Genomic DNA, 12,771 nt, shown 5'->3' with positions numbered 1-12,771 from the left:
AATTTCGGTGTGATTTGAGTGCCAATTTCTGGTGAATTGATTACCTCCACATCTACCTTCAATACTACTGAGAATGAAAGCCATGTCACTGAGTTTTGGGTTCTCAGTCCCACACCTTGTCACCAGGAGAGGCAGCTGTAGGAAAGAAATCTCCGAACGAGCTGTAACACAAGCGCACTTACTGCGATACACTGCCTCATAATGCAGGACTGTTTCATCCTGCCAGGCCCGCCGAACTTCTTCATGTCCTTGCAGAAGTGACACTCGCCGCACTCTGTCCGCAGACACGCCTCGCACTTGCGGCATCGCGTCCTCCTCCGGCGCGCTCCCGCGGTCGTCCGGTTAGCTGCGAGCTTCACCGCAGAAGCAGCGCCCAGCTTCCCTTTGGGCCGTCCGACTGCCCTGTTCTGAAAGAGCCAGACACACAAGGTTAGCTGCACGTCCCACCGAACACCTGAACTACAGAAATTCCTTGGGCAGGAGCTGTACGCGTCGCAGACGTAAACCCGGCAGATGTATCAAACACACACAGATGGCTAATACCCAGCAGCTGCACGCAATCACTCTTAGAGCTAAAGGAATTCTGTCACCTTTAGAGGGAAAGACGCACTGTAAAAAGACAAAGAAACCTAGGCACAAGTGAGAGATGCCCGATCTATCGTAAACCCAACGCAACAGGAGGGCACTGACAATCTATTTAGGCACATCTCAACGCAGGACTGAGTCCCAAGTGATGTCCTTGGCTTAGGTCAAAGATACGGCCCGTGCCATCACAGAGCTCTGGGCTAGGGAGCTCCTAGGACTGTGCTCAGGTTAAGTCAGGTCTACTTTCCTCCTTCGGAGGAGTCCAAGGAGGCAGCAAAAGAAATTCTGAGGCTAGATACCGCAGGGAAACGTTCAGCAACAATGGCTCAAGTCACAGCAATCTCCCTAAAAGAAAAGCACCAACTGCTGCCAAGTGATATAACAGGAAATAAACCACAAATACTGCAAAAACCCTTCCAAAGCAGCTCCCCTCCTATCCAACACTAACAAGTGCTCAAAACCAGAACATTAACTGATGCTGTGCAGCGGCTAAAAAGGGCATCCCGGGTCTAGATTTCAACGACCCTTGAGTCAGAAGCTAAAGGAACATGAAAAGATTTTAAATGATGAGGTTAACTGCAACATAGTCACTCCGGATATCTGAATTTCACGTTCTAATGAGAAACTCCCCGTTCAGCACAAGAACACAGAGCTCAAGCCAGACGTCGCTAAGTACAGCGTCATCGCGCGGGGTAATTACACACCGATTGGTGTGGCTCACTCTTACCACTGACAGCTTTCACCGTAAAGATGACACTAACAGGACTGCAGAGCTCATCTGGTTCAGTATTCGTACAACTTCGCCACTTTCTGTGCCCCTCAGCACAGCGAGGCCGGACTAACCAGTTTCACTTTCTGTTTGTGCTGAATTCTGGGCAGTCACCGAGGCAGGAGGTTGGCTACAGAAAGCCACACACAGTTTCCACCGCAGCTTTTAAAAGAAAGGGCTACGGACACATTCTGCTTGGTACTGCAAAAGCTTCCAAGTGTCCTACTATATAGTAACCCTGAAAAAAAGGCACGTGGGTGAGCAGTTGACCTTCCTCCCAGCCGTCCCAGCAAGCCCCCAGTGACTTAGGATGCAGCAGAGCACTGGTACTCTAAGAGCCCCCAGCCCAGAAGCCCCGGTACTGGGAGAGCAGAGAGCAAGGAGCTGGACCTCTCTGCTCCCTCTCCCACAGACCCACCAGCACAACCGAGGTGGGAGAAAGCATTACTCAGCTGACGACGTTACACGGATTCCTGCGAGTTTTTAATTACGCTCCTCCACAGCGGTTTCTGTTCTACTCGCAAGCTGAATCCCGCTGTGCTCTGTGAACGCAGAGAGGTGTAGCTTCCCATCGGAAACCGCGCTAGACACAGCTTTCAGATCAATTTCAGACACTCTAAAGAATAAATATTTGCCTTTTAGACCAACATTGCAGCCTCTCAAGGCTAAAGTCGGCTCTGGCAGGACCGGCTTAGCACCTAGATAAGAGATAATTTCCTTCCTCAGCATGAATCACCCCTCCACTCTCTCTATTACAGCCTCCTTCCACCAGCAAAGGAAATGAGAAAAACGAACCAAAGGGAGTAAGTTAAACTGAAATTCATTCAACAACCCGGGCAGCTCCCGCCTGCCGACAGCACGTGGAAGGTTCTGCGTTAGCCCGGCTCCTTCCCACCAGGTTTGAACACGATTGAGTTTTATAAGAGGGCAAACAGCAGTTACAATGCCGTCAGAATGGTCTTTTTTTAAAGGCAGTCTCTCTCAAGGAAAATGAAAACTCGGTGCTTCTCCCAGCCCAAAGGCAACTCCTGAGTTTGCCACAGTGGCACGAGCCGAGCCCCAGTTCTGGTGACTGGGTCTTGAACACAAGGACTCCGGAAAGGTTTGAGTGGTGGAAAGGCATCGCTGAAGGCAGAAACCGAGAATCCTGATTAAAAAATAAAAATAAAAGAAAGAAGCAGGCAGGTGAAGCTGTAAGAGCAAGTGGGAAGCCAGAGCACACCACACAACTCAGATTTCCTCGTAAATCACCACCACGGAGCGGAAAGCAGCCACGCAGAGCTCTGACCTCACTGAACGTAACGGGTCTATGCCCAGCCCTCTTCGCTGCTCTTTAGGAAACCCAAGCAACTGGACCAGCTGGGTTTGTGCTCACTGACCAACCCACCAGCCTTGATCCTCCCCCGTTTCCTACCAGGATGTCCCAATCCCCGCCAGCAAGGCTGGAGAGGCCCGGCAGGAATTCCCACTCGTATCCAGTTTCAAGGGGCTTGAATGCGGTCGCTTTATAAACCTCAACAGAAGAAAATCTGGCCTGTGGGTTGCTCTCCCAGAAAGGTGCTGGGATTCAAGGGGGTAGAAGGAGCCTCCAAGATGACTTGGGGTTTATTCAGCACGTGGCTGCCAGCCAGATGAATTCCAGGTCGGTGCTAGGGAGGAGATGCTGCAGGACCTCCAGCTCAGCCTGCAGGCTCACAGTACAGCAGCCCTGGCAGTTAACCTGGTGGAGATTTCCTTCTCAGGGGCTGCCCTGTGAGACTCAGCACCCTCCCAGGATGACCCCGTGGTGCTGTCCCGTGAACACGGGGCAAGCGGCAGGCGGCCACCGCCGGCAGCTGCCCCAAAGAGAAGGCTTACACCGAATTTGAAGAGATTTTTTTCCCCTATTTGTACAACAAACACCAGAGGGTCAAGACAGAGCTGCCTGAACTGCTACCAAAAGCGATCCCGTGTGTTCTCTGGCACCTCCACAGAAAGCTGGTGGACTTGCACTGCCCTCTGAAACAGGATGTGTTAGCGGGGCATTCTGCTGGCTTTTCCCCCACACTACCGCCATGCGGCACACAAAGGTAACCACACCAACCAAAATTTAAATGCTAAGAGCTTGCTCCTGCACCAGACACAGCATGACCCTTACGGCAGCTGGGTACTGGGAGCAAATTTTGGCCATCGGATGGAATACACTCCGAACTCCAAAGCCATGAATTTGGGATCGCCCTCTTGCTCCTTGGAGGAGGAGGAAGAGGACAAATCTGCAAACCGATTTTCACGAGCGCTGAGCTCCTACAAACCCCACCAAATCCAACAGCGCCCCAAGCAGACAACCATTAGCAGACTGGGTGGGGAAAGAGGTCACCAGTGAGTAAAGTCTTTCAATAAGGCTGCGTGAATCTGGGAGTAAGACGAGGTATCACACTTCCAACTCCTTTAAAAAAAGGTAAATGCTACCTAGAAGAGTCACAGCACCTGAGCCCGCATTTACCTTGGCTCTGGGCAAGCATTTAGCTGCTGCAAGTTTTCACTGCTTGCTTACAGGTACTTTAAGAGACTTTCATCAGCTGTCACCTCCCTGCTCCACAGTCACTGAAAAGCCAGCCACCTTCACAGCAGCTCTGAGCGCCCGCTCAGGACCAAAACCAGGACCAGAGCCAGCAGAGGCTCTAAGGGCACAGCTTACTGCTACAGAATCACAGCTTTGGTGTTTACAGCAACACGCTTCTGACCTTCACAGCTGCAAAGACTAGCTCAAAAGATCTCAGATTAGCAAAAAATACCAAATCAAACTTTGGAGACAACCCTTCAAGGGCTATCAGGTGTAAATGCATCGCTAAGTGGGTGCTGATGTGCCCCAACTGCTATCCCAACGCTGACCGGGCTCTGCTGGAGTTGTCACCAGGCAATTTTGCATACAAACGCCTCTGCTCTGGAGAGGAACATCAGCTGACAGCACGAGCCAGCCCGGGAGGAGTCCTGGCCTGCCCTAAAAGCAAGGCTGACAAAGCCTGTAGCCCAGAAATAAGCTCTTCTGCAAGTGGGCATGGGTCCTGCTCCACCACCCAGCTTCAGCAACCTGCCTGCTGCTGCCAGCAGCACCGCACCACGACTTCAGCCTGAGCGCCTCCAGAAACATCCAAGGGCACGTGCAGTGCCCTTCTGAGACCCCGAAGCGCTCCACTTCCTAACCAAGTATCATCTGAACAGCTTACGTATCCCACTGCGTAAATCTCTCCAAGAACAGACATCTTACAGCTGTGGTTTTCACTGCTCCAAGGTGCTGTGCCACATAAACGTATCCCTTCCGCTCGCGAGACTGGGATGGTTTCCTGCTGTAGCACGGGACAGATTCCAGTTATGCTGATCGCAGGAGTTCGACCGAATCCACACAACAATATCAGCTCCGAGAGGAGGACCTGGGGCTTGAGGGGCACCGGCCCTGTGCACAGACCTCTGTAGGGCACTGCATCCTGATGCAATCTCTTCAACCATTACCAGAAACCCTAGCCAGAGGAAGGAGGAAGAAAGGGCAGGATGATGTGGCTGCAGGCATTCGGTGGTGACGAGGAGGAAGCTAGTTGAAGACAGCGAAAATCAGGCTGATGGCCAGTAACATCCTTAAAAGCCACACAAAGTGAAGAGCACAAGCCAACGCCACAGGCTCAATGCATCTGACTACAGCCTGTCTGCCCAAAAGCATACACGTGCTAACTCAGGAGATCTCCGTTTTCTGCTGGTGGCGATGGTCACATCACCCGTACGTTCCTGCCGGGTGGAGGTGGCCGGCAGGACAGGTTTTGGCCCAAGCCCACCAGCAAGGGGCACGTCAGGGGTAAGGGAAACCAGGGGAACTTTTTCATTCCCAACCAAACGGGAAAGTTTCTACCTTGCAGGTTCATCTGCACGTAAGTAACACTCCACCAGCTCTTCTGCCAACGCAGCGACGTTGTGCAGGGCGTGATAAGCCGGCGCGTCAGTGCCAAAGCAAGTGCCCCCATTTATTTCCCTCTGGTGGTGAGGAGGCAGAAGTTAGGCCTGGAGGGTGGAATAAGACACGCTGGCAAAAATATGCGTTTGTAGATAAGCTGCATCCAAAGTAGGAGCTCTTAGAAAGAAAGGCACCAGGAAGCTACACAGAGCTGGGGCACATCACACAAACGTAGCTTCTCATCTTTGGAAGAAATTCTGCAATCACCACCCGGGAGCATTTTTCACAGTCCAGTTACGCGCGCAGCTTTTGTGGGACCAACCATCGGGGTTGGTCCAACAAAAAACACCACGCTTCTTCTCCCTAGCAGGCAGGACACACGCCCGGCACGCACCTTCCCGAGCCCCGCTGCTGGCATCGGCTGCCACTTTAGTGTGGTAAATCCTATCTGCGCTCCTGCTGGAGAACGCAGCGGGCTTTACCTCCTTAGTTCAGACAAGGACTAAGGGAAGGGGACAGGCTGAAGGCCAACATCAGAAGAAACTGACTGATGAAAACCGCCGCGCTACCCTCACACAGGAGCCGTGCCATTCAACTACGCCCGTAGAGCTGCAGTTTCACCTGCTACGTGCCAGGCACCATCCCCGTGGCACAGGGGGAGAGATTCCACGCAGAGGCTGGTGGCTCTCTCACGTTAATTTTTGTTATGAACTGTTAAGATACAGAAATTCTGCCAAGCCTCGGGTTTTAGAGGAAACAAAGCACCTGGGGACACCTCCAGCAGCGATCTCACAGATACGACGTAGTGGAGACCAACCCGCTCCGAACTATCGGCTCCTCACCAAAAGCACGCAGCGATCGCACCCACACCGGGAAGCAGACGGGAGAGGCCTGGTGTGGGGCAAAGAGAAAAGGAAGGGGGCCGAGATGCTTCACCTGCTGGGTCTGGGAGCCAAGCAGCGAAGGGAGTAGCGGCGCAGGCCTGCACGCTCGCACCACCCACGGAATTAAGCGAAGGTTTAATAAAGTTACTCCTCCAAGACCCGGCTGAGGTTCCTGGGCGGTCGCTACCCCAGGCCAGGCGGCGCAGCCCCGTCTCTCTTGATGCTTCCATGCTGGATCTACCACCGCGGGGAGCACCCGGGGCACAGCGCTGTCCCCCGGGCCCAACTCCTGCAGCCCTGCTTTCTTGGGGAAATTATAAAGAAAAGCACAGTAAAGCTCTTAGGGATGAGAGGGGTTTCAGAGGGCAGACTCGACGCCCGGCCTACGTAGCAACTTGTCTCTAAAAGCGAATTATGAGGTCGTTTCAAAGAGCAAAACACCTTGAGTTACGAACAAAAATAGCGAGTTTGTGTTTAAATTGCGTACACATGTTTAATCCTATTCCTGGTGCATTTTCAATTGCTTAGGCAGTTCATAGAGAGTAAAAGGCGCAATCTAGAACACACGTTCCGGATTATTTTTCACAGATTACTTCATAAATCCAAAAAGTTTATTCTCTTTCCCCCCAAAGGGAAAGGGAATCCTTCAGAGGATAAACCCCGGGAGAAGTAATAAAAGTTCTCTTTTCATTTTACCACGCATCCTTCCCTTTATTCCCCATCCCTGGGAACGGAGAGAGGAGGCTCTGCCCGGAACCGCGGCCAGGTAACCGGGCTCAGCACCACGCTCCCTCCCGAAGTCGCGCAGCCCTCTCGGCGACTTGAGGCGTTTCGTGAGGAAAAATAATAACGAAATAGGCTCCGGATAGGCTCGATCGGGTGCTGGAAGCTGCGGGCCCCCCCCCGGGTGCGCGCTCCCCGGCGGAGCGGGGCGCGGGGCCCTCTCGGAGCTGCCCCGCGGCCCGGCCCGGCCCGGCCCCGCCGGGGGCTCCCGCTCCGGCTCCTCCCGGGGCCGCCGCCACGCCCGGAGCCGCCGCCGGGTGCCCGGGGCCGTGCCGAGCCGAGCCGGGCCCGCTGCCGGCCCCACATTGTTCCCCGGCCCGGCCCGGCCTCCTCCTCCCCTCCCTTCCCGCTGCAAACTTCGCCGCCCGCCCCGGACCTGCTCCGGCTCCGGCCCCGGCTCCGGCCCCGGTTCGGGCTCGGGCTCCGGCTCCGACTCGTAGTCCTCCTCGTCGGCGCTCGCAGACATGGCCATGGCTCATGGTGGGCCCAGGCGGAGCCGAGCTGACATGGCTGGAGCGGCGCTGCTGGCGGAGCCCCGCTCCCCGCACACACACACACACATGCAGGAGGAGGAGGAGGAGGAGGAGGAGGAAGGGGGGCCGTGCATATTCATGCCAGGCAGCCAGGAAGGGGCTGGCCCTGGCGGCACGGCCAATCGCGGCCCGCTCGCACAAAGCCGGCCTGCGGGGACAGCGGCGGGGGCACCCCCGGCACCCCTCGGCTCCCCCCCCCCGGGGGCAGCGGGGCCCGCCCGGCTGGGGCCTGCCTGGGTGTGCCGGGCCGGGCCGGGCCGGGCCGGGCCGGGCGGGGTGCGCGGCGCTGCACGGGCTGAGGGAGACAAAGGAGACGCGCTCGTAACGCCCGGCTCGGCTCCGGGCACCCCCCCGGCGCTGCGATGCCGGGGATGCTGCCCTGCACCCCCTGGCCCTGCACCGCTCGGAGGGGCCCCGGGGGGGGGGGGGGGGAAAAAGCCCCGCTGGGGGGTGAGAGGGGCGCGGCCGGGAGCTGCTGGGGAGCCGCAGGGCCCCGAGGGGCAGCGCCTCGGACGCAGGAGGCATCCTCGAAAGCGTGCTGCTGGGGGTCAGGGCACGCAGGCCTGAAGCAGAGCGCTGAGAATTGAATTTCCCATTGCATTGATGGGCCTGCTGCTTTCAGGGGAAGTCCCGCTTCCATTCAAGTTGTTAGGATTTTGCCTCTGGCTCCTACGCCCACAACACAGAATTAAACATGAGATTAAATATTTGCATGTGCTGAGCAACCGAGAAGCCATAAAGCAGCAGATCTAATGGTCTTCGCGGCAGGATTTTTGCCAAACTAGTTTCGGCTCGGTTCCCTGGTCTGCATCACCACGTGGCCGCACCAGCCCGGCGGTGGCCCGGCAGAAGAGGCAGCAACAGGCAGGAGCTGGCACACGAGCGGCGATGCTGCCTTGTGCCTTTGCGACGCCCTGGCCCCGCAGAGCCTCACCTCCCAGCTTTAAGCAACAAAGTTCAGCCCAGCTTTAAACACAGTTACAGGTGACTGCAGGAAAAGCCGAGCGATTGGCGTAATTACATCCCTTCCTTATTGTGCGTACATTAAATATCCATTTCTTGTTTGCACGTCTGTCCTCTTGCCAAATCAAGCTCACATTATGGGTAAGTGATGGTATTCTCCCAAACCCTGCTCGCCGCGATGCCAGAAGTGAGGCCTTTACGTGCAGCCCATGGTGCGGCTCTCCAGCGTACCATGGGCTACGTTCAGCCTGTCTCCTCAGGTTTCTCTCTCCCCCACTGTGCTCGTACACAACCCAGAGCGGGAGCAGATGAAAGCTGAGGCACGCAAGGCATGTGCCTAAGGCCTTGGCTTTCAGAAGCACAAGGTAGTATCAGAATCCAACATTTTCTGGAGGAGAGAGGGAAGGGGGGGGATGCGTTTCCCGCTAGAGGCCTACAAAGGAGAGCTTAAAGATACGAAGCGAGGATAACCGACACGCTTACCGCGGTGTTTGTGGTTCGAGCAGTCGGCCTCCAGCAGGGGCAGGAGAACAGATAACATCGGGAAGGATATGCTGGGTCCCACACCTGCCCGGGGCAGGCCGAGCCTCCAGCCCGGGCTCAGGTTCCACAGCAGGCTCCCCGCTCCACGTTTGGCTCCACAATCCAGACGGGAGAAAAAATAACTCGTGACGTCCCCTAAGGACAATCCACCGGTCACACCGCGGTGAAATGTCATTCACAGCAAATTAAATCATGACACAGATCCTCCTGCTCTCATCCGCGACAAGCCCCAGCACTGGTGATACCCGCGTTAGCCCACCTGGGCTGCAGCAGGTCGCTGCCCTCAGTAACCCGCGTCGAGCCGCGCTCCTCAGCCACCCGCGAGCGTGTTCCGGTCTGCCACTTGCAACAGCAACACAACTGACAAATTAGCTCTAATTACGAGGCCTGCGTTAACCACTGAAGACGCACGCGCCAAGAAGATCTCGGAATGATTTTCAAATACTAGGTAAACTTTGCAGAGCTGGCATTTAATAAAAAAAGAAATCGGATAGGATATGATATCAAATAGCAAATTGGGAATCAGTGGGGGGGAAAACACTACAACAAAATGAACTTTTCCGATTGTAATTGCTCTCTGAAAATCTAATCTTGTACAAGAGCAGCTAAGCATTCAAAGATATATTTAATACACAGAAAGAACTATTAAAAGAGCATTTTCCAGCTTGATCCTTTCGGCTTGTCTACTCTGGAGAATGCTAAATTACAACAAACAGTGAGCAACCCTTGTGCGAACTATTCTAGCAGTGCACATTTCACTATCCCGCTACGCTTTACAGCAGTTCAGAAAACAGAACAAGCACTACTGACCCTAGCCATGCTCGTATTGGCATAACTGTGTCCATACTTCAGCTTTGTGTGATGTAATTTGCGTGATGTAATAAGGAATAAATAACAGCCTAGACTGAACCACTGAACTAGCCTTAACGAAAACTGCATGAAAACAGACGGCACTTCCTATTCTGAACTGTTGCGCTGATTGTCTCTCTCCTGAAGTCCCATATAAGTCTCATCAATACCACCATCTCCACAAAAACCAATTACGTTGTCACAAACTGAGGCAATAACCTCAAGTGAAGAATAAACAGCAGGAGGAGGTGAGTGCCAAACAACCAGATTTCACTCTCATGCAAATACCCTTTAGTAAAACCAAGATGGGGACGGACGGACGGACTACAACCTGCACTGTATGTGCTTGCTCTCGAGCATCTCTAGTACCAACAGATTTCAGCTGTTGCTATCAGTGCTCAGTGCTAAACAGCACCCATGCTTTTGTATTACATGCTGAAGTTTATGATTCTATGATTCCCAAGTTGAGGTGAAAAAGTTTTTAATAAATACAAATAAATATACCTTTGATTTGAACCTTCCTTTGAAGCTTCTTATGTATCTTTATAGAATATTGTATTTTGCTGATAGTAGAAAAAATATTTAAGAGAAAACAGTTTGGGGGAAAAAAAGCACATGCAAAATTGGTTTATATGCAAGTTCTTGGAAAAAAAGATCTTGCGCTGCCTTCTGTAGGCCAGTGCGTATGTTTTTGAAAAGCAAACCTACTGAGATGCTTATGAGTCAGCTTCTTGACCTGTATCAGAATAAGAAAGTTACCCAATAGCTTTCTAAGGATCATTATTTTGGTGCAAGTGTCCATTCGTATGATATATGATCCTAACTGTTGGGCCTGGGCAAATTTCATAACACTTTTCTCAAGAGTTCTGGCCAATATTTCAGTCATATTCTCAACACTGTCAGAAACAGTCTGGCAACCTTTTGTCTTCAAATATCCATCTAGTGTCTTGATCTTACTACTTCCCACTATTTATTTTATCTGAACTATGACATGAGTAGTCATCAGATACACTGAGTATCCATTGCAATCTCTTTAATAAACCATCCAATTGATCAACCTTAGATCAAATAAAGTAACTCAAGATGAAGTAATATATTGATTGCTCCCTCCACGTAATGCCTCCCGCACGTACTTTCTACCTAGTCAGTATCCAACACACGAGAAGCAGAGAAGGCACGGGCTGTACGACTCTCTTGAAGGCTGACAACCTAGGGCTATTACAGTGTAGCTGAGGAGCAACGCATGAAAAAACAGGAGCCCAGACAGAATGTGCTGGTGGCAACTCACTCACTCAGTCTGTCTCAGAAGCCTTGTTTAAAGAAAAGCCATCCCGTCATCTTAAAAATATAGTAAGACCACAGGAAGCGTGCTGAAACACCAAGTTCATCTGCCACATAAGGCAAAAGCTCCACATCTTGGGAACCTGCTGATACAAAACTGAGGTCTTCTATCTTCACAGCATCACATTTGTGGAAATGGAGAGGTACCAACAAACTCAACAGTGCCTGAGATCCAGGTGTACAAATTTACTCTCTACAGGAAGAGCCGTGGCATGATGGGGACTGTCTGCTGGGAAGTGAGGGAAATCCTGCCATGCTTCCTTCTTCCACAAAGCCTTGTATCACGGAGGGCTCATCTCCAAGAGCCATGTTCTGCCAGTAGATGCAAAAACTAGTGAAGTAGGCTCAAAAGAAGGTAAGAAATGACTGCCACGCTGTTGAGGAACATGCAAATAGATGTGGCTCCTAGCTAAAAGAGTGGATTAACCAGACTATGTAACCTGCTTTCCTTTAAGTGGCTCTGCACTCTCAACACATAGCACAAAACGCTCTCGCTGAGACAATCAGTTGTGTCCGACGTCTGGCAGCAGCTCTCAAACCTTGAGACCAAACCCAAACATTCAGAGGCAAACAAACGGTACACTGAAATGTAAGCAAAGAAAGAGCTCAAGTATGTTTTTCCTCACAAGAGCTCAGGTGCTCAGCTGTCACCTACAGCCTCTATTTGGATTTGTAGGGAAACATGCAGGACAAAAACAAGCAAAACACGCTTAACTATGTCTCAAAGCTGCTTCGCTTTTATCAGACCTTCTCTATTTCTTTTGTTAGATTTGCTAATTTTCAAAAAGGAGAGCGCTTCTGTGCCTCTTAGATCTGGTCTACCAGTGCCTGCAGGAAAGTCATAAAGTTGAAACAAGACCTCATTTATATTCTCAGCAGACTTTAATTTCAGTGTGCTGTGGAACTAAAAGGAAGCCATCTTCTCAGGGACAGAACATACAATTCAATTTTGTTCTGAAAAGTGCATGCAGGATTAATGTCCATAATTGCGCAGCACGTACCGTGGAATGACAAACGCCTTCCACATTGCTCTGCCAATGTGCTTCGATCCAGAAACAAAACTATTAAATCTCAGATACGTAACTCAAAGCTTGAATGGTTTTAATGTCGGGGTGGGGGAGAGCCTAAGGATGCTCAAATACTTGATCAGATTCAAATCTTAGATTTTTGTTTGGTTTTGTTGGCCAACTCAGCAAGGCATGTAGTCCAGCTCCTGGTGATAAAATCTGAGAGCCATCAACCCATTTCACATGCACCACATTCACAAAAGGTCTTAGGACTAACGCATTTTTTTCATCAGCACTTTTACTGCCATGAAATAAAGAGAAAGTGGCAATCTTGAAAAATGGCAGTCAAGACCTTAGTTGGAAAAAATTGATGTTACTGAATATTCTTGCATATGTTGGAAGAATGACAATGGGAAGAACACATAAATCTTCCACTATGATACTTGGAGCACAACAGTTTGAAAATAGAGATGTCTGCTCATTTTTTCCAATCCATTCAAATTTCTACTCAGAGCCAAAATGGCTCTAATTTACCTGTTTGATGTATTAATCACATAAAGGCATCGGTCAAATTTCAAAGCAAGTGGCTGAG

At 51.7% G+C, this 12,771-nt stretch overlaps 1 protein-coding gene across 19 annotated transcripts in view; it reads right to left on the bottom strand.

The window, feature by feature from the left end:
- The window catches only part of KDM2B (lysine demethylase 2B), a 110,314-nt gene that overhangs the window by 17,370 nt on the left and 80,173 nt on the right, over nucleotides 1-12,771 (bottom strand). For all 19 annotated transcript variants that reach the window (XM_048073805.2, XM_066978983.1, XM_066978984.1 and 16 more), the window contains one exon: nucleotides 183-407. In XM_048073805.2, coding sequence (XP_047929762.2) covers nucleotides 183-407 — 225 coding nt within the window. The remainder of the gene's footprint in view (nucleotides 1-182; nucleotides 408-12,771) is intronic.

The sequence above is a fragment of the Anser cygnoides genome, chromosome 17 (genome assembly GCF_040182565.1).
Source record: "Anser cygnoides isolate HZ-2024a breed goose chromosome 17, Taihu_goose_T2T_genome, whole genome shotgun sequence".
NCBI classification, from domain to species: Eukaryota; Metazoa; Chordata; class Aves; order Anseriformes; family Anatidae; genus Anser; species Anser cygnoides.
This window is presented reverse-complemented; position numbering and strand designations above follow the sequence as displayed.